At 43.9% G+C, this 20141-nt stretch overlaps 5 protein-coding genes across 8 annotated transcripts; 3 read left to right on the top strand and 2 right to left on the bottom strand.

Annotated features, from left to right (window-relative positions):
* The first annotated feature begins 270 nt into the window (after positions 1–270).
* Positions 271–4017, top strand: tmpob (thymopoietin b). Its single transcript, XM_037451753.2, has 6 exons — positions 271–887; positions 1009–1126; positions 1370–1525; positions 1741–1853; positions 1946–2046; positions 2148–4017. The coding sequence occupies exons 1-6, from the start codon at positions 654–656 to the stop codon at positions 2533–2535; spliced, it is 1110 nt and encodes a 369-aa protein (XP_037307650.2). The 5' UTR covers positions 271–653; the 3' UTR covers positions 2536–4017.
* A 553-nt stretch (positions 4018–4570) lies between these two features.
* ldhbb (lactate dehydrogenase Bb) lies at positions 4571–9835 on the top strand. 3 transcript variants are annotated; one of them, XM_062562864.1, is made up of 8 exons: positions 4571–4868; positions 6819–6952; positions 7312–7429; positions 7553–7726; positions 7815–7988; positions 8091–8208; positions 8427–8550; positions 8972–9835. In XM_062562864.1, exons 2-8 carry the CDS (start codon positions 6824–6826, stop codon positions 9137–9139), a joined length of 1005 nt encoding a protein of 334 aa, XP_062418848.1. In that variant the 5' UTR covers positions 4571–4868; positions 6819–6823; the 3' UTR covers positions 9140–9835. The 3 variants fall into 3 exon arrangements, with proteins under 3 accessions (XP_062418848.1, XP_037308451.1, XP_037308450.1); XM_037452554.2 differs by lacking the exon at positions 4571–4868 and adding an exon at positions 6216–6343; XM_037452553.2 differs by lacking the exon at positions 4571–4868 and adding an exon at positions 6216–6416.
* A 131-nt stretch (positions 9836–9966) lies between these two features.
* LOC119196666 (spexin prohormone 1-like) lies at positions 9967–11752 on the bottom strand. Of its 2 annotated transcripts, none has more exons than XR_009956625.1 (6): positions 11599–11752; positions 11268–11337; positions 11119–11161; positions 10985–11044; positions 10339–10422; positions 9967–10260 (listed from the first exon to the last, which is right to left on the bottom strand). XR_009956625.1 is itself a non-coding variant. In XM_062562865.1 (6 exons), the coding sequence occupies exons 2-6, from the start codon at positions 11328–11330 to the stop codon at positions 10202–10204; spliced, it is 312 nt and encodes a 103-aa protein (XP_062418849.1). In that variant the 5' UTR covers positions 11331–11337; positions 11599–11752; the 3' UTR covers positions 9967–10201. The 2 variants fall into 2 exon arrangements, 1 of the variants encoding a protein (XP_062418849.1); XM_062562865.1 differs by having other exon boundaries at positions 11119–11164.
* Positions 11753–12358: 606 nt separating this feature from the next.
* golt1bb (golgi transport 1Bb) lies at positions 12359–14826 on the bottom strand. The gene is made up of 5 exons (XM_037452238.2): positions 14187–14826; positions 13481–13572; positions 13209–13387; positions 13024–13105; positions 12359–12912 (listed from the first exon to the last, which is right to left on the bottom strand). Exons 1-5 carry the CDS (start codon positions 14209–14211, stop codon positions 12874–12876), a joined length of 417 nt encoding a protein of 138 aa, XP_037308135.1. The 5' UTR covers positions 14212–14826; the 3' UTR covers positions 12359–12873.
* A 161-nt stretch (positions 14827–14987) lies between these two features.
* slc35b4 (solute carrier family 35 member B4) lies at positions 14988–18881 on the top strand. The gene is made up of 10 exons (XM_037452237.2): positions 14988–15573; positions 15962–16075; positions 16172–16274; positions 16367–16416; positions 16522–16603; positions 16760–16820; positions 17126–17235; positions 17322–17397; positions 17475–17550; positions 17842–18881. Exons 1-10 carry the CDS (start codon positions 15497–15499, stop codon positions 18089–18091), a joined length of 999 nt encoding a protein of 332 aa, XP_037308134.1. The 5' UTR covers positions 14988–15496; the 3' UTR covers positions 18092–18881.
* Positions 18882–20141: the final 1260 nt, after the last annotated feature.

Raw genomic sequence — 20141 nt, 5'->3', positions numbered from 1 at the left:
TGTTATTAAAACGCCTCCAACATCGTCTTCTAGTTACGCAATGCGACTCAATTTCACTATTTGAACCCAATAAGTTAAATCACGCCAATTATTTAAAAATAATAGTGAAAACATCGTCGGGGGGATTAACGTGAAGTCATTATCTCTAACACGGGCCTGCTGGCTCTTTGTGGCGGCGGCCTGCACGCGAGACTGCCATTCATAGCGAGCCAATCACAGCGCGGCTCACTGGGACCCTCCATCCAATCGCGGAGCCTCTTGTTGCTTGGCTCCCCCCGCCCCCCGCTGCGACCGCGGACAGACAGAGGCAAGTGGACCGGTTTCAAGCTAAGCTAACTCAATCACATTGCAGCTGGTTAAATTTGATTGTTTGCGTCGGTTCCGTTTTCCGGCACAAGCGCGCATATTTTTAGGAAAAATCAGAGCTACCTGCGAATGTTTTGTCCAGCGGGCTAAGAAGCAAAAACCGGCATTTATTTTGTGAAACCGTGAATTGGCGCCAGTCGTGTTGACAACAACGCTATTTGGTCACGTCCCCCTCGGTGTTGTTGTTTGTAGCGGCTAAGCGAACGAGCTAACTGTTCATTTCCGTTAGCGGGAGAAAAAAAAAAAAAGAAAAAAAAATCTCACGACCGCCGAAGTAAAGTTTGACGATGGCCGATTTCCTCGAAGATCCGTCCGTTCTCACGAAGGAAAAGCTGAAGAACGAGCTCGCGGCCAACAACGTGCCGCTTCCCGGCGGAGAGCATAAAAAAGAGGTGTACGTGCAGCTGTACCTGAAGAACCTCACCGTCCTAAACGAGAAGAAGAGTCCTCCCGTCGACATGTTCTCCAGCGACGAAGAGCTGCCCCCTCCCGTGGTGTCCAACAAAAGTCGATCTGGAAGAGTAAGTTTCCGCTCATTGTTTTGTTTTTTCATTTGAGCGAGGAGGAGGGCGGTGGGGTGCGGGGGTTATGCACAGATCGGTTAATGACTTGTATAACGTGTAAACTGTATTATTTATGCAGAAAGCTACGAAAAAGACTGACAAGCCTCGCTCGGAAGAAGTGGAGGTGACGGACCTCACCGATGAAGATCTGAAACAGCAGCTGGAAAAACACGGCGTGGTCTCGGGACCCGTTGTTGGTGAGTTCCTCGAGACTTGTGACGGACTTGTAAGTGAAAAGTAAGATTAAGGTTGGCGACATTGAAAGAGCCCGAGAAATCGGGTTAGAACTACATTTAGCTGCATTATTAACGTATTTACCAAGAATCCTTAAGATGCAACTACCATGTAATTACCCACTGTGACCGATACCTTCAAATCGGTCCTGAAGTCCAAGTAATCATATTAAAATGACTCAATCGGACAAAAATGCCTCCCTTCAGCCTCCACCCGGAAGTTTTATGAGAAGAAGCTGCAGAAGCTTTTGGACCAGCCTCCAGCTGAACCTCAACCCCCTACGGACCTCACAGCTCTCCCCAAGGCAGACAGTAACCAGAACGGCAACACCAATTCTGACCAGTACAGTGACAAGGAAGATGGTGAGCTCCCACGACGCATTGTCTGTGCCAAAAACATGCCCCGAAGATGTCCGCATATCTCCTTTTGTTGCGTGTTACCAAGAAACGTTGATGAATCTGATTCGTGCACAGCCCCTCCCCCCCCCCTTGATTTAATGTTGGCAAAACAGGGATTTCTGTACTCATGGCTTCACGTTTCACTGTTGTGTTGACACTACCACGTGTATTTCTTTCAGAGGAGATTGCTGAACCTGAACCCGAACCTGTTCCTGTGGTGGAGAAGCCTGTGAGGAGCAGAGGGAAAACTCCAGTTACAGCCAGAACGAGCAGCAGCAGACGACAAATGAAGGCGAGGCACATTTAGCAATTCACGATCTTTTTGATGGGAGTGTATTTTAAATTTGGTATTAAAACCAAAAATTGTATTGATCAAACTGACAGGTGGTGGATGGGGTGATTACTGAAGACACTCCTAAGAAGGCCAACAAGAGTGTTGTTGAAGATATTCTTGCCAATGAGATAAACACACCAACAGGCATGAGGTAATGAGCACGTTATTCATGCAAAATGTGACTTAAAATCCAGTGCATCTTGGATTAAGATACGTTTGTGTTGAGCCTAATCTTGTTGTTTCCATCATCAGTGCAACCTGCCGGCGTCCAATCCGGGGGGCAGCGGGTCGACCATTAAAACCAAGCGAATACTGGCTGGACGAGTCCCGTTTGCAGCACAGCATCCACAGCGAGACCCGCTCTTACTCCGAGTCTTTATCCAGGGTGGGCGGCTCCGTCTCCCCAGGCAAAGCGCCGGCCCAACAAGGCTTCCTGTCTGTGTTGCTCAAGCTCCTGCTCCTCGTTGCGGTGGCCGGGTCCCTCTTTTATGGCTACCGGAACCTGGACGCCGACACCTTCGACACCCTCAAAGGCACCCTGGACCGCGTCGTCGTCGTCCCCCTGCAGGGCGCCGTGAGCAGCGCAGCCACCTACCTGGGCCTCGGCGGCGGCAGCGCTGCAGAGATTGCCGGTAAGTAAAGACCCTCAGCAGTCACTCCTCTCCGACGCCCACGCCTCCTCCTGGCCGCCTGCCACCGCGCGGCACACCACAACTCAAGCAGCATACCCGGCTCCCCTCTTGCTCCCACCCGCCCGGTTGGACAAAGGTTGCAGATTCAATTGGAACGCTGAACTTTCTCCTTTTCTGGACTTTGGCTTTCCTCCCGCCACGAGGAGATACAGTAGCTTCTGGATAACACTGTTTAGCGGCAGTCAGAAGAGACTCATTTTATTGTTCGTTTAATCTGTGCATTGTTTGTGTCTTTGTGTGTATTTGACCCTTGTGTGTAGAAGGAGGTGCCGAGTGGGGAGGCCAGTTTGTCCATGCATGGTTGTAGTTTTTGACGGTCATACTGTAGTTTTCTAACTCTCTGTGCCAGGTGTTTTTTCTGACGGTGAAGTGCCTGGACACGCTTAGCACGTAGTGCCCTCCCGTTTTTAAGCACAATGCAGTGCTACTACTAATACCGGAATGTTATGTGTTTTCTGTCTGAATTTCTAAATTTTCTCTGTAGCTATAGAGGTAGGTAGAGTGATTCATTATTTCTATGGTGCTCAGGTCGAGTCGGCGCAAACTTTTTAATGAACTCTGTGCTGGGAGGAGACACTTGGTGTAATCAGGTCACATCACCGCATGAGGAAAATCCGCCCAGCTTTAGGTTGAGGTATTGAATACATTTTAAGTGGCTGTTGGTCCCTGCTCGAGTCATTTTATACGTGGCTCTGTGATTAAAATCATGATTTTGCTAATTCTTTTTTTACTATTAAAGTTAAAATGAAACTCCTTTTAGTTCAGATTATCTTTTCATTTGACAATTCCTCATGGAGGAAACTCAAATTGCGACGTTCGATCATGAACTAGTGATTTTCCTGTTCTGCCCGTGTGTCCGTTGGGGTTTACATGCTTTGGGTTTTAGTGCTCTGTTGTGCTTTTTCTTTAGTTTTGTTTTATTTAGATTTCTGATCCTTCAGTCCTATCAGCAGGATTGGCAGCTGCAGTGCACCCACATAGCCCACCGTACTGACTGCGTGTGTCCAAACCTGGCGGATCTGCAAAAAAAGAGACGCATGGAGACAGTTAGTCAAGTTATTCTCCTCAGAGCTGTCTGACTAGAGCCAATTACCACAATTCAGAGACGTTTCTCTGGGCGGGTTGTTTATCTGCTGGAAGAGGCGATGCATTCACTGGCGGATGTTGGGAGGAAGTCTTTGCCATCTTTGTTTCTATTTTGATATTTTTCTAAAATGGTATGTTCCACTTTTTATAGCACATTTGAAAGCAATATGTAATACACACAAGTGATACTGTATCTTTTGCTGACTGAACGCAAATGAGTTTTTAACAGGCAGTTCTCCCTCAATGGTAAAAAACAACAGGGGTTATGTGGGTAAGGATTGTAAATCTGTTTATTTATGATCATGTAGGCGATGTATCATAAAATAAACTTTCACACAATTTTTTTTCTTTTGTCTTTTTATAGTGCTCTTTATTTGTTATTTGTTTATTACGTGTTTTGACCATTTTATCACAAAACATTTTAAATGTTAGGAATATTATCATGCAATCCATCAGGGGGTTTTAGTAAATTAACATTAAGTTTAGAAAAAAACGTAGGACACTTTTCATGTAGATGCACAGTTGCTGTAATCCAGTGAATCAAAAGCGTTTCCATTTGATGTAGCTGATGCTTTTGTCCAAAGCAAGTTACAATTCAGCCATGAGGGTACAGACTCCAAGAACCAAGAAAGTACAATATATTCAGGGAAGCCAAACCATAACATTTTATAGGTCAATGATACTTAGTCCAGGTTTATTTGGTAGAGGTGTGTTATTTTATGTCAGATGGTGTATAGACTTGTCGTCATGATGTCATCGGCGAGCTCATTCCACCATTTAGCAGCCGCTGGTAACCAGTGAATGGAGCTTCATTGTGTGCGTCTATGCCTGCATTGGTTGAGTTCTTGACCTCGTGGAGCAATGGTTTTATTAAATCACAGCATTAAGCATGACATATAAAGTTGATGTTTTTTTTTAGAATTTGTCTTGCACAAGAGGCATAATGAAATTAGGAAGTGTTGAGTTTTGCTTTATCAGCAGGGGCTCTGTGCTGATGTATATGAACGTGTACCAGCTGACTGAGGTGACCCCTGCAGTGCCTAACTCAGACTTTGCAGGGGCTGGAGAGGCTTAGTCTATTAAATCCAGTCGACTGCAGCCCGGGAGCACAACAGGAAGAGGAGCAGTCACAGCGAGGTCGAGTCTGACTGAAGGGTTGGGAAAAGGAAGAGGACTCGGACCCTCCAGGCAACAGGTGAACAGTCATTTCCTCTGTGATGTGGAATGTTTGATCAAATATGTGCAGGAGACGCCCAGGTCTGGAATTGATTTGGTTTTGGTTTGACTTTGTAGAACATTGTCATGAAGCGTGTTCAAGGTTCCAACCTATTCTCTGTTAAGTGATACCATTTGTTTCATCAGCATCCTCTTCATGCTCTCTGTATACCTTCTGAATATTTTTGAGTTTAGGTGCATTCCGGACTTTTTAGAATTGAAAATGAAATGTTTTGTAGTGATGTGGTAATCCACCACGGACATTAGGTGGTTCTTCATACAGTTTTTTCATCACTAATATTCATAGCTTCCAGTTTGAGTGCTTTTCTCTCGGTAAACTAAAACCACCGAAAGTCTGTGTTACATTTTTTTTAAATCAAGAAATATACACTATTGATAAAATTAATATTAATCAGTTTATTTGTTTCCTTGTCATAAAGCTTTATTTGGGTCGCCAGGACTCATCAAACAATTATCCAGGTAAATGAAAGGATGTTACTAATGTGTTGAATGTTATTGTCACAGTGTAGAAGTCTCGTATGAACTGTGTTGTCTGGTTACGTCACCGTGTCTGTGTTCAACTTCAAGGGAGAAAGAAGCCCAATCATCCAAATGTTCAACAGGCTGCTGCAAAACTGCTGTGTTATCGACAAGTTGGTCTCAGATGGCTCGTTGGCCATTGCTTTGTTTATTCAGTCATTCAGCAGCTACCACATTTTCACTTGTTAAGTTAGTTAAGTCATAAAACCTTCTGCCCCGTCCGTGGCCTTGCAGGTTAAGTCCCTTCATTAACTAGTTGTGTTTACATGCTTGGAGCAGACAGCACCTTCTCTTGGTAATCCTGCTTCATTCACAGATAATGACTGGACCTTTAATGGTTCTCACATCCTATTTCAGACATGGGAAATTGTCAGAGCCCATTTGTCTTTCAGAAAAACACGATTTCAAGCAAAACAAAACAGCAAGTGTTGTATTATAATAATTACAATTTAAAGCGTAATTGTGGTAGAAAATCAGTGGCAGCGAGGCAATAAATATTTCTGATTATGTTATTAGTAAAAAGTGACATTAATATTGGAGTATAAATGAGGAGGGAGGATTACGTAATACACTGCCTTCATCCACAGTATCAGCCGAATGTAAATATATATGTATACATATATAACATCATATGTAGCACAGGTGCAGCAGATGGCAGCAGCGTTAAGGGATTACAGTAACTCCTTTAACCGTCTGCATTCAGTCAGTCAAGTTTGGCATCCGATTATAGTGCTCCGTCCTCCATTTGGGTGGAGGGGGGGAGGTGGAGGGGGGGCCTCGAGTCACATGAGCTCCAAGCTGCTGCGGCAGCTGACCGGCGGATACCTGCTCGGATTGTCTGGTTTGCACTGATAGTAGCTGTGGGAGGTGGATGTGGAGGCAGGGGGTCCGCAGCTCTGTGGCATCACACCTCAGGTATCCGCTCACTCTGCCATGCTCATTACATCTTGGTATTTGTACCTCGCAGCTCGGAGCCTCGCCAAACAATGCAAGTATTGCTCCTGTTTTTTTAAGTGTGTGTGTGTGTGTGTCGGGCCGCTTGTCCTTTCAAGGTGAACTCCGCAGGAAGATAATGCGACACATCTATGTCATTCTGGTGTTTTTATTTATTTGTGTAATGGATCTAGATCTGAGTCTGGGGAGTCATTCATCCATTAGTGCTGACGGGACCAGAATGTGGCTTCATTTTTAATGCCTCTACACTCAGAATGTGAAATGCGGCGTCATGAATGCAGTATTTATGAAGTTTCGAGCATGCGGCTTTCTGGCTGCAGGACTGCGTCCCTCCGTTGTGTCCGTGCATCGTGTTCGTCATCACTGTGCAGGCGACATGCTTTCTGACCGGCCGCCTTCTTCTCTTTCCTCCGCCCTGTACTTCTTAATCTTACAGTGAACATGGCCTCAATTCTGCAGAAGCTGCTGACCCCGCTGCTCAGCGGTCCTCCTGAGCCCCCCAGGAATAAAGTGACAGTGGTGGGCGTGGGCCAGGTCGGCATGGCCTGTGCTATAAGCATCCTGCTCAGGGTAAGAGCCCCACTGGTTTCGCCTCAGATTACCTTGATGCCAGCTGGTGTCACAGAAGCGAGTAACACCCTGAACTCTTCCAGACCAACGGCGGATTATTACTGATCTCCAGGGTCCTGTTATCTGCTATCACTTCGCTGTCGTTGACTGGGTGAAAGTGTGGTAAAAAGTCGAAGCAACTTATAATTGAATGAATGCAGAAAACTGAACTGTGGTTCAGGATGACCAGTGGATGCCTAGTTTATTTTTATAGTTATATGCTTATCCCTCAAGTACGCTCGATCCTCCATATTAAGGAGGAATCTCCCATTGCAGAAACCGGTAGATTTGGGGAATGAGTGCAGTGTGTCTGTTTGCAGGAGCTGGCTGATGAACTCGCCCTGGTGGACGTGATGGAGGACAAGCTGAAAGGAGAAATGATGGACCTGCAGCACGGCAGCCTCTTCCTCAAAACCCACAAGATAGTCGCAGACAAAGGCAAGTTCAAAGCTCGCGTGTGCAGCCAACTGGTGAGGCAACAATGACGTGAAGATACCCGGGTGTGTGTGGGAAGTGATGCGCCGTCACCCCCGTGACCTTTGTCCGCTCCTGGGCTTTCAGACTACTCCGTGTCGGCGAACTCCCGCATCGTGGTGGTGACAGCTGGAGTCCGTCAGCAGGAAGGAGAGAGCAGGCTGAACCTCGTCCAGAGAAACGTCAACATCTTCAAGCACATCGTCCCTCAGATCGTCAGATACAGCCCCGACTGCACCATCATCGTGGTCTCCAACCCAGGTGACCCCTCCGGCGCGCCGCCTTCGCTCTCCGTTGTTTTGAAACCTCCCTCGCGCACCTGACGACGGCAACGACACTCTCTCAACAGTCGACGTGCTGACCTACGTCACCTGGAAACTGAGCGGCCTCCCCAAGCACCGCGTCATCGGCAGCGGCACCAACTTGGACTCGGCGCGCTTTCGCTTCCTGATGGCCGACAAACTGGGGATCCATCCCAGCAGCTTCAACGGCTGGATCCTGGGCGAGCACGGAGACACCAGTGGTGAGGACTCGTGTTCCCGCTAATGAAAACGACGCTCCGTCTAGACTGTGAAGTGTGCAGCGTGTGGACGGAGGTCACCGGTTTTAAGGCTTGTGTCTCTAGTGCCCGTGTGGAGCGGAACCAACGTGGCGGGGGTCAACCTGCAGACGTTGAACCCCAACATCGGCACCGACTGTGACGAGGAGAACTGGATGGAGACGCACAAGATGGTGGTGGACAGGTGGGGCCTTGTCCTTTATTATTATTTACACAATGCTTTGTAGAAAAGGCTGCTGTAAAATTGGTATTGACTGGTCATTATTTGTGTCTGTTTATTGTCACTTGCCTGAAGAAAACACTGTATTGGTACGAAAAAAGTACTTAAAAGAGTGAGACGGAAGAAGTTCATCGTACATTCAGACAGAATTGCGCCTCACGCCGAAGGTCTTGTCCTCTCAGTGCCTACGAGGTGATCAAACTGAAGGGTTACACCAACTGGGCCATCGGCCTGAGCGTAGCTGACCTGACAGAAAGCCTCATCAGGAACATGAACAGGATCCATCCCGTGTCCACCATGGTGAAGGTAAAGGCTGCTCACACGGAACCCGCTGTGCTCATCTCTAAACTTCTTTGGTCTTACTTCTTTGCAAAATTATTTTTCTTTTTATTTGGTTTAATAAGCATACATTCTGATTTTTTTTTAATGAGTTTTAAGTTTAACGTGAAAAAAAGATCTGAAACATAGGCTTAAGTAAGGTAATTGATACATGATTTGGAATTTGTTTTCAGCGCAAAGCGCCTCGTAGTCAGGGTTCATCAATTAAATATACCTATACGTCATATACTTTGTTCACTGGATGTCACATTTGACACAGGTGTGTAAAACAAATCAACCAATAATAACTTTTCCTTTGCATTCAGTTTCAAATTTAGTTTTGGAATTTCGAAGCACAAGAATGCCCAATTTCTGCTGACAGTGGGGGTTTTGGGGGTGCTGTGCGCAGGGCATGTATGGGATCAGCGACGAGGTGTACCTGAGCCTGCCCTGCGTGCTGAACGGCGCAGGTGTGGCCAGCGTGGTCAACATGACCCTGACGGAGGACGAGGTGGCCCAGCTGCAGGCCAGCGCCGGCACGCTGTGGGACATCCAGAAGGACCTGCAGGACGTCTGAGCGGACAGCGAGGGGCAACGTTTCTCCCCCCCCCCCCCCACCCCGCTGCACCCCCCTCCCTCGGTCCCGAAACGTACGATCACCCTGTGCAGTCACTAAACGTCACGCAGGCGCCAAACCTTTCAATTCACTGCCTGCTGTAGATTCACAGGCCCACGGGGGGGGGTTTAGCTGTAGGTGTCAGTTTGTGACTTAGTGGAATGCTGCTCTTTCTTCCTTGCAGTGTGGGACACTCTCCTTTGCTTTGGTGTGTAATAAAGGTTGTTGCTTGAACATTTGAGGGCACGTGTTTGGGGGTCGTTCAGCAGTAGAGCAACAAAAAAAAAAAACGACGGGTGTGCTGGACGGTTTATGCAAAACGTTACCGTGACAACTCACACCAGCGCACACTCAAAGCTCCAACTTTAATGTTTTTTAATCGGCACGTGGATGGATTTTGTGATGCTCTGCCCTGCAGTGAAAACGGACATATGATGTCATAAATTGGACACATTATCACAGACTTGAACCAGTAAAATAACACTTAATAAATGCTTTAGTTCAAATGTGTTTATTAGATGAACATGTGGATTATTCTGTATTCTGAGAATGTGTGTTGTACAACATCTGTATGCGAGGAAAGACGATTAAACGTAGGTAAAACATTGTCATGCAGTTTTGGGTGTCCTAGAATAAAAGCTTTTAACGGTTGCGTAATATGAGAGCTTTTCTTGATTTGAGAGATTAAACTGTTCCACTGGTGACCTTTAATTGACTCAGTCACGGTTAGTTCAGGCTGCCATGTCCAATAAAACTTGAATGGCCGCCTCCTCCAGACATCACAGTGTGATGATGAACGACTTAGTGGTGTTAATCATTATGCGGTGCAAATTACTTAATCGTTGCCCCGGGCCTGGAAGATAAATTGTGCAGGAAAGGTGAAAGGAAATCCTTTAATGTTCACACACAGCAAACCGACATGACAAGAATTTTATTTACTCCACGGGTTCTCGAACCGGAACAAGTAACACGTATAAGAAGACATGATGAATACAGCAATAACATTAAAATATATATATGTCTTCACACATATTTTGAATTCAGCTCTTGTTCGTCGTGGTAATAATCTGGATTACCTCCACCTGAGGAGACAATTTAGATTAGAAACGATTTGGATATAAATCTTTGCTGTTTTGCTGAAAAACTTTCAGGCTTTTGACCTCCTTCAGTGGCTCGCTGCAGAAACTCCAGAAGAAGGAAAGACAAAGACGCTCCGGGTCCATCAATGCTCTGCTTGTGAGTCACTGCAGAGACATTTAAGAAATGTTAAAAGTTCTATCATCAAACTGTTACAAAGTGCTACCTGAAACTTAAATATTGAATACTTCAAATACTACTAATATGAATCAGTGCCCAGAGCACCTTTTGGGTAACCAAATCATTAAACATATTTATTAGGTATTTAAGGCAGGTGAGGTCTGTAGAGGTAAAGCATCTTTCATACATTTTAATATATTAAGTTTATTGTTATGCGTTGAGAGGTTTTTATAGCCAAATTTAAGTCAAATGTTAGTTATGAACTTGCACTGAAACGTTTTTTCTGCAGCTTCTAATATTACTAAGGAACGTATAACGTGTCGACAGCAGCCAGAGAGACTTTTCACACATAAAAACTCAGAATTCTTCCTTAGTAGCTGCTTGTATTACTTATTTACCAAGTCATTAGTTCCAAGTTGTAAACCCTTCAATGTTACTATAAAGTGGAACAGGCTTTAAAGAGCCTAAAATAATACTTCACTGCACCAATAACATGTTCTATGTTGTTTTTCTCTCAGTTAGCTGCAGGGCATCACATGCTTCGCTCACCTAAGTGTAACGTGTTCCCTTCCTCTCTGCTGGTGCGCCGCAACACCGAGCGGTCTCCTTCTGTAAAAGAAGTTCTGTTCATTTCTCCAAACCAGATAATTCAACAGTTTTAAATTTCCTCTGCAAATTCTTACGTGCTCCTTTTAGGTATAAGATGGCTTGAGGAGTCCAGTTCCTCTGCTGATGCAAAGGATCACAGTTTAGCATTTGTTTATTTCCTCATTGTGTGCAATGTGTTTGTGTAAATTTAGCTCAAAGAGAAAGGAAATGTTCTTCTACCCACCTGTGGTTCTCCCCAACTCGCAGCGACCAATGTCACCACAAGCAAAGTCACTATCGGAACCATTTTTGAACTGTAATTACATTTTGTGAGATTAAAAGATTTATATTTTGAAACAAATATTTTTATTTTAACAATAATCTCACTTCCTATGTGCTTATACAGAGAAGTTGTAACAGTGGTTAATGTATAAACTCCTATGTCTTATGACTTAAAGTATGTTCACTATAAAAAAAACCAAATCTGGCTTCTCGTATATTTAAAGGACAGAGCGCAGATGACAAAAGCAACAACTAATAACATTAATACATATTAAGAATAAGAAGGATCTTACCGTTGTGTACGGCTCTCCTGCAGGATAAATACGTGTGTTATGAGCTCCTCTCACTGCCACATTCTAAAATCGATCAGCTCTGCGTCACTGATGAGGCCAAAGGCCTCAACGGGTCCTCATGTTATATTTCCATTGACGAGTTTGACAGGTGTTGTTAAATCCGTCACCGTTCATTAGGCACACGGAGGCAGGAGAGAGAGATTTACACCCCTTTAAACTAACGGATTGTCTTCGCGAGGTCACCGGGTGAGATTTTATGAATGAAAGCCGACTTGATGACAGCGCGTGAGGGGACACTTTATCAACACTTTATCACGTACTTTGTCATTGGTTTCCATTAGCCGTTGTTTGGTGAGCTTTACAAGGTGCCCTTAAGTGGATATTTCCCTTTGGACAGAGGCCGACCAGCTGGTACCACTCACTTCCTGTCTGTATGCTAAGCTACGCTGTCTAACTTTCCAAAGTCTCAACACGATGCTCATATATGTTAACGGTACGTTTTAAAAACATGCTGAAATTTATTTCATCTTTGTGATCTTACATCGTTTTTTATGATTACTGCTTTGCTGGTTAAACAGTTACTTGACTGAGTATTTCATGCAGGAACTGAGATGAATGAAAACCAAAGGATCTTTGTTGAGAAGGCCACTGGTGACCCAAAGCAATTCACGGCTTTTAAAAATCGACGCTGATTATACTGGAATGAAACATCCTGCTTGGCATATAAACCTGTTGGCACTGCTGAAAAAAAAAAACAAGCTTATAAAATACACTTTATTTCAAATACGCACATACAAAAGTTACAGCCAAACATCTCCATAGAAAGCATCTTAACCTTCTCCATAACTGGTGGGGGTGTCTTTGCCAAAGCAACACTTGGCTTACCATTTATTTTTTAATGTACAACATTCCAGTAATGTTTCATTGAAGGAAGAAGCTGGCGGTTCAGGCACACATTCCAGAGGAGAGGATGCTGCAGGGAGCTCCAGACTCTCCACTGAGTTGACCCAGTGTTCCCAGGTTATCAGTCCGTAAATGTCAGACGGCAATGATACAAAATGGGAGACCTGCTTCCAGCTCTTGAAATAATTATAATAATAATTGAAGAAGAAAAAAAAAAATCGTGGCTGTCAGATGGAAAACATCATGAGGTCAGTCAAACATCCACAGATACACTTTGTTTGGATTCCCAGATCTGGAGTGGCAATGGTCAAAGTATACCGTATCTATTAGTAACTACTATAAATAACGACGCTGTCCTCTGACACTCCTCTGTTATACCATATTGTTGCTCTCACCCATTTTATCCACTAGCTGAAAGAGAAGAAGACAACAGTGTTATTTATAGGCTCCATTATAAATCAGGCAGCATAGGCCAAAAGCTCAGATGATAAATGCATCTTGTAAAAGAGAGTGGACACTTACTCCACTGATCCATGACAAGCTGAGCAAAGACCCGAGCACAGGTACCCGTCTGATGAAGCCCACCGCCACCGGGAAGAATCCCCTGTGAACGAGAGAGCGAGAATGAGGTGAGGAGAAATAAATCACATTGATTCGGGATACCGACGCCAAGGAGGCGTTGTTGTTGTGTGTCTGTTTGAGCCGACCTGAATAAGAGGAAGAAACCGTAAATCTCCAGAACGACTCCAACGATCGGCCATCCGATGAGAACCACCAGCACTCCTCCGAGGAAGAAGCTGGTGGCTTTCACTTTGTGTCTCTGGAAGAAGAACCTGAACGTTCGCTCGAGGCCGATGACGAAGGACAGGCCTGAAACAAACAGGATCTGCAAAAAACGAGACACGCGGTGGGATCAGAGCCGGGAAGGGAGGAGTTTGGCTGCCGCGCAGTGTGGTGAAGGTGTTATTGATTAACTCACATTTCCAATGGCGAGGAGAGCTTTATCAAAAAACAGCATCATCCCAAAGAAGAGGAAAAACACACCGAACCCCGTCAGCCCCATGCCAATTTCTGTGAGAAACAAGACAGTTGTTTTAATGGCCACGTGGTAACATGAAATAAACTATTGGTACAATTATACTTTGATTTACTCTAATGCAGCAACTGCAGAGACTAACAACTAGAAACTAATTAAAAAGGGAAAACTGGATAAAAATAAAAAAGCAAACCGAAATATAAAACAAAATGAAAACGTTAAATATTCTAAATCATCTATGTGACCAAGAAGATTTTTCTGGAAAATCAAATACTTTACAAACACCGTGATTGATCATTTTATTTATATTTTAAACTTCTAATTCAGTGTTTAGAGCTGAAAAGGCAAATTATTAGCAGTGCAACAAATTCCCATTTCAATCAATACATCGTTTATCAAATAAAGAAAATGTATATATTTTATTAAATAATAAATGATTAAAAGCAAGTTGCTGACATGAATGCATGTAAAGGAAATAATATAAGAGTTATTTCGCCAGTTAAAATCTCACAGTGACGTCCAGCTGCGTGACGTAACTACCATCTCAGCCAATGGCGTGTGCGCTGCTAACCTCATATGTTCAGCTAACTAACCGGGTTTTATGCGGAAACAACACCAAAGAAACGGACAAACATAAACACCATCTTACTTTGTGAATCCGTGAGTGAAATCATTTTGGCGGCGGGAGGAGGTGATTATTTATTAATAATCGAACAGCGCGACGCTCGTAGAGGCTCAAAACTGCTGCTTTCGGGCGTTGGGGCTAACTGGTACAACAGTAGCAGCGATGGAGGCGAAGCTAGCGGTTTGTTACGCCACGTCGACGGGAGGCACGCGCACACGTATTCTAACAAAGATCGTCTACGGTGCAGTTGTTTGTCAGCGTGTGGTTCTCTTCGTGCTCCTCCCCATGCTACAAAAAATAATATCAGCATCACTTTAGTTCAAAAAACATTTTCTTTTTCTAGCAATAACGAACGTTGTTTAAGTTATTTTCATTATTTTTATTTTTTTATTAGCTGCTTACTTGCTACTCCGAGTCAAGGCCCTGATCAATTACATCACCGGTAATGACGACAGAGTCTCCATTCAATAGTATAAAACCAATACAAATATTAACATTTTGTGACGCCGGCATATAAAACCATAAATGTTTCACATTACATTCCCATAACTACAACTTATTTATCAACAGTGGGATAAATATCTGACACTAGTACGTGTAACTCTGCCATTACATTTAATGTCATTGAAAAATACAATAGAAATCTGTAACCCTCTCAAATCATGGACCAATTTAACCTAACAAAAAAAACTCAAACTGTTGGTTAAAACAAACTTCTGGTGATCATGTCCACGTCAGATTTTAGTTTATATTATTTATTTAACCTATAAAATAATGGAGTATTTTTTTTTAGCAAAGTCATTTATCAGTGTGGTACGAGAGATCTAGCCAATGGCAAGCAGTGCAGAGTGACGTGTTGGTCAGTCGGTATCTGGTAGCCAGAGAATCAAGCAGAGTGAGAGCTCTTCATGATTTATAAGGAAGTGCTTGTCTGCGCAAGCACGTTCGAACGTTCCTGTGCGTCACGACTGCGCGGCCATTGCGCCATTAATACGTTATATACGCTTCCTTTCCGTCACTTTACACATATTTTGCAGCTTGAAATGTCGCCCAAACAATACTTGTATTTATCTTGTAATGTTGCATTAGATACTGACAACATTAAGAACACTGCGTACCAATCACCTCGCCCCCGACGTCCGAAAAGAACTACAACTCCCAACAGCCCCCGCGATGAGGAAGCGTTTCCCTCGGCTTCGGACGTTTTCAACTGAAATAGGTTTTTGTGTCGAGGCAGAAGATCTGCTCCAACACAAAAGACGCGGCGTGTTCGCAACTATGCACCGATTAGCAGTCTGCTTCATCAAGTGACTTCCTTCCCCCGGTGAACCATCATGGGCCCTGGGGCAGCTGTTGCTCTGGTTTTTGTCGGATGCTGTAGCAATGTTGTGTCTCTGGAGCTGCTTGTAAGGTCAGTGACAAACTGACTGCCCTTTAACCCATTAATACAAGTTATTATTAGGGATTTAATTGAGTGGGTACTCGTGTAGCTGCCATTAGTCAAGTCAGCTTTTTTTATTGTTGATGGGTTCGAACTTGTGTAACTTTTTGGTCAAGATTATTTATCTATATTGAAAATATTTGTATGCATATACAATCTTATGTATATAATGTAGCTTTGATCTAAAATATACACCAAGGTGAGGGCCATAAAACAAATCCACGATTCATGCTATGCGCTTCCAATTATCAAATGTAATTGTACAAATAACTAGTGTTGTGAAGTAGTCTGCGTTTTGCAACTTTTTAAAATTCTTTAAATCTATTGAGTCTGTTAACTCTTTTGTTTTGTCCTTCAGACAGTTTCCAGGATGTGGCAACATAGTCACCTTCGCTCAGTTTTTATTCATCGCGTTAGAAGGTTTCGTCTTTGAAACAAACTTCGGGAGGAAGAAACCAGCGATCCCTATCAGGTAAAAAAAAACCTGTTGATGGGGTTTGAACTTCATGCAGCAGAAACACATGTTGAATAAATGCTGAAACAAACTTTTATGTTCCTTCCCCCCCAGAAACTATGTGATCATGGTGACCATGTTCTTCACAGTCAGTGTGATCAACAACTACGCTCTGAACTTCAACATCGCCATGCCGTTACACATGATCTTCAGATCGGTAAGAACTGTTTTCACCTTCAGTTTAGGGTTTTCCCGTCACCTCCACCCATCACCTCTGTCCGATCGCTGCCTCTTTTTTTTTCAATGCAGGGATCGCTCATCGCAAACATGGTTCTGGGAATAATCATCCTGAAGAAAAGGTACGCCTCCTTCCTCCGACAACAGCGCTACCTCAGCGAGGAGGTCGAGCCTGCAGGTTAACGGCATTGAGGTTGATTCTGTCTCGCTTTCTTCTTCGCCTGCAGGTATTCAGCAAGTAAATATCTGTCGATAGCTTTAGTTTCAGCTGGTATCTTCATCTGCACCATCATGTCTGCCAAACAAGTGGTGAGTCCTCTACAGAGTTGCATTACAATGCACATAATTACAATGCTTGTCTTCATTTGCTGATGTTCAGGGTCTGCTTTTTACGCAGTCATTTCAATTCAAGCCGTGTTGGCCTGCATTTAAAAAAAAATAATTTAGTATTTTTCTTCCCGGCAGAATGTGGCCAATGAGGGATCAGAAGAGGAGAGCTTTTATGCCTTTGTGCGCTGGCTTATAGGTGAGTTTTCAAGTGCCGAACACTTTGACATGTCGGGCTGCAGTTAGTCAAATTTGCGAAGCATTTATTCTACAAATTGTCCCAAATTATCCAAAACCTTTGATTGTAATTTTCCACTATCTGGAGTGCTGTCTTGTAAAGTGCTTGTTCTTTTTTTTCTTCTCTCCAACAACTAGCTCATAAATGAGAGAAAAGTGGCTACGCTAAAGAGAATATTTCTTTTGCTTGCTGAATTCCCACCAACCAGCAAAATGATCACAAGATATTTATTTGTTTTTGGTTGTTGTTGATTTCCGTCCCTTCAGGTATCTGCATGCTGACCTTTGCGCTGCTGATGTCTGCGAGGATGGGCATCTTCCAGGAGACGTTGTACAAGCAATACGGAAAACACTCCAAGGAAGCACTCTTCTATAATGTGAGCGTTTCGCGCGCCGCGTGCGAGATTCAAACGCCTTTCGGGAGAAATTCCAGCTTTTGACCTTTGTCCCGTCTCTTTTGTAGCACTGCCTGCCTCTGCCGGGCTTCCTGCTTCTCTCCACCGACATCTACAGCCACTGTCTGCACTTCAGTCAGAGCAGTGAGTGCCGTTGGATCCTTGAGGAGAGCTGATGTTTTGTTCTTGACTCACAGACGTATATAAACCTTCTCTCTCAGCTCCTACAGTTGTTCCTGTGGTCGGACTCACTGTGCCGATAATGTGGCTCTACCTGCTGATCAACGTCATCACACAGTATCCTGTAAAAGTATATATATGTATAATTGTGTCTTCCGTAGCAGTTGGCAAGTAGCCACATGCGACATATAATGAAGGGTCACAAGAAAGCCCCATGCGACCGTTTACAGTCTCAAGTCAAAAAGTTCACGCTCAATACTTTCTTTTGTATTTGTTGGAGCATCGATTTTTTAAAAATCTTCTGTTGGCACCTTGACTGCAACCGTTTGCTGGGTCACAGGAAGTATTGCATTATTTAAATTGCATTTAGTCACACTCTCGTTACAGACTTTAACCATTCCTTTTCAGATATGTGTGCATTCGCGGGGTTTTCATCCTGACCACCGAGTGCGCCTCGTTGACCGTCACTCTGGTGGTGACGCTGAGAAAGTTCCTCAGCCTCATCATCTCCATCATGTACTTCCAGAACCCGTTCACCGGGTGGCACTGGGTGGGCACGGGGGTGGTGTTCTTGGGCACGCTGCTGTACACGGAGGTGTGGACCAGCGTGCGGGCGGCTCTCCGTGGACCCGACGTCGAGGAGAAGAAGGCGGATTAAAGCGGAAAGAAGAGGAAAGGACTGAAAAATATACAGCAGTGCTTGTGGTTTATCAATTTGTTTTCAGAAAGAATGGAGCTCTACAGAGAAACAACTTATATCAGGTGTTGGCTCCTTTATAAAACACAAAACACAAAAAAAAATGTTAATGGAGTGAATATACAGGTGAAACTCGATAAATTAGAATATTGTGCAAAAGCTTATTACTTTCAGTAATTCAACTTAAAGTGTAATGAGTATATATTAGTTTCACCTTTTAAGTTAAATTACTGAAAGTAATGAGTTAGAATATCACCATCACTATTCTTTAAATTCGTACAGTACTTCATTAGCATTTACAAATGCAAAGTAATGGTGCAAGCTCAATACACAAAGTGATATCTTCTTATGCCATGAATGTCTACGGAGTCAGGATCATTTAAAGAATGAATACACTGAGGGGTTAATATATGGAGATGTCATTGCTGTATTTCTTTTTCCTCGTGTCAAACTGACTCAGATGTATCAGGGCATCATTTAAGCAATGAAAACCTCACATTGTACAGGCCCGTACTTCTCTACACTCCCTGCCCGTTGAAATTAAAATGACAACTTCACTACAAATATAGATTGTGCAGTCCAATAACTTAAGCATACAAAAAGTGCTGCTCAAGTACTGTGCATAGCATTTGTATTTTTAGCTCCTTTATTCTTCTACTTTACTACATGGAAATATTTTACGTATACTCCACTTTATTCACATAAATGATGTATCTTCATAGATTAAATAAAATAAACAAAAATTGCTGCATTTTTATCAACTTCAATATTTAATATTGACATATACACTCACCGGCCACTTTATTAGGTACACCTGTCCAACTGCTCGTTAACACTTAATTTCTAAGCAGCCAATCACATGGCGGCAACTCAGTGCATTTAGGCATGTAGACATTGTCAAGACAATCTCCTGCAGTTCAAACCGAGCATCAGTATGGGGAAGAAAGGTGATTTGAGTGACTTTGAACGTGGCATGATTGTTGGTGCCAGAAGGGCTGGTCTGAGTATTTCAGAAACTGCTAATCTACTGGGATTTTCACGCACAACCATCTCTAGGGTTTACAGAGAATGGTCCGAAAAAGAAAAAACATCCAGTGAGCGGCAGTTCTGTGGGCGGAAATGCCTTGTTGATGCCAGAGGTCAGAGGAGAATGGCCAGACTGGTTCGAGCTGATAGAAGGGCAACAGTGACTCAAATAACCACCCGTTACAACCAAGGTGGGCATAAGAGCATCTCTGAACGCACAGTACGTCCAACTTTGAGGCAGATGGGCTACAGCAGCAGAAGACCACACCGGGTGCCACTCCTTTCAGCTAAGAACAGGAAACTGAGGCTACAATTTGCACAAGCTCATCGAAATTGGACAATAGAAGATTGGAAAAACGTTGCCTGGTCTGATGAGTCTCGATTTCTGCTGCGACATTCGGATGGTAGGGTCAGAATTTGGCGTCTACAACATGAAAGCATGGATCCATCCTGCCTTGTATCAACGGTTCAGGCTGGTGGTGGTGGTGTCATGGTGTGGGGAATATTTTCTTGGCACTCTTTGGGCCCCTTGGTACCAATTGAGCATCGTTGCAACGCCACAGCCTACCTGAGTATTGTTGCTGACCATGTCCATCCCTTTATGACCACAATGTACCCAACTTCTGAAGGCTACTTTCAGCAGGATAATGCGCCATGTCATAAAGCTGGAATCATCTCAGACTGGTTTCTTGAACATGACAATGAGTTCACTGTACTCAAATGGCCTCCACAATCACCAGATCTCAATCCAATAGAGCATCTTTGGGATGTGGTGGAACGGGAGATTCGCATCATGGATGTGCAGCCGACAAATCTGCGGCAACTGGGTGATGCCATCATGTCAATATGGACCAAACTCCCTGAGGAATGCTTCCAGCACCTTGTTGAATCTATGCCACGAAGAATTGAGGCAGTTCTGAAGGCAAAAGGGGGTCCAACCCGTTACTAGCATGGGGTACCTAATAAAGTGGCCGGTGAGTGTATT

This window comes from Pungitius pungitius, chromosome 6 (genome assembly GCF_949316345.1).
Source record: "Pungitius pungitius chromosome 6, fPunPun2.1, whole genome shotgun sequence".
In the NCBI taxonomy this organism is placed as follows: domain Eukaryota; kingdom Metazoa; phylum Chordata; class Actinopteri; order Perciformes; family Gasterosteidae; genus Pungitius; species Pungitius pungitius.
This window is presented reverse-complemented; position numbering and strand designations above follow the sequence as displayed.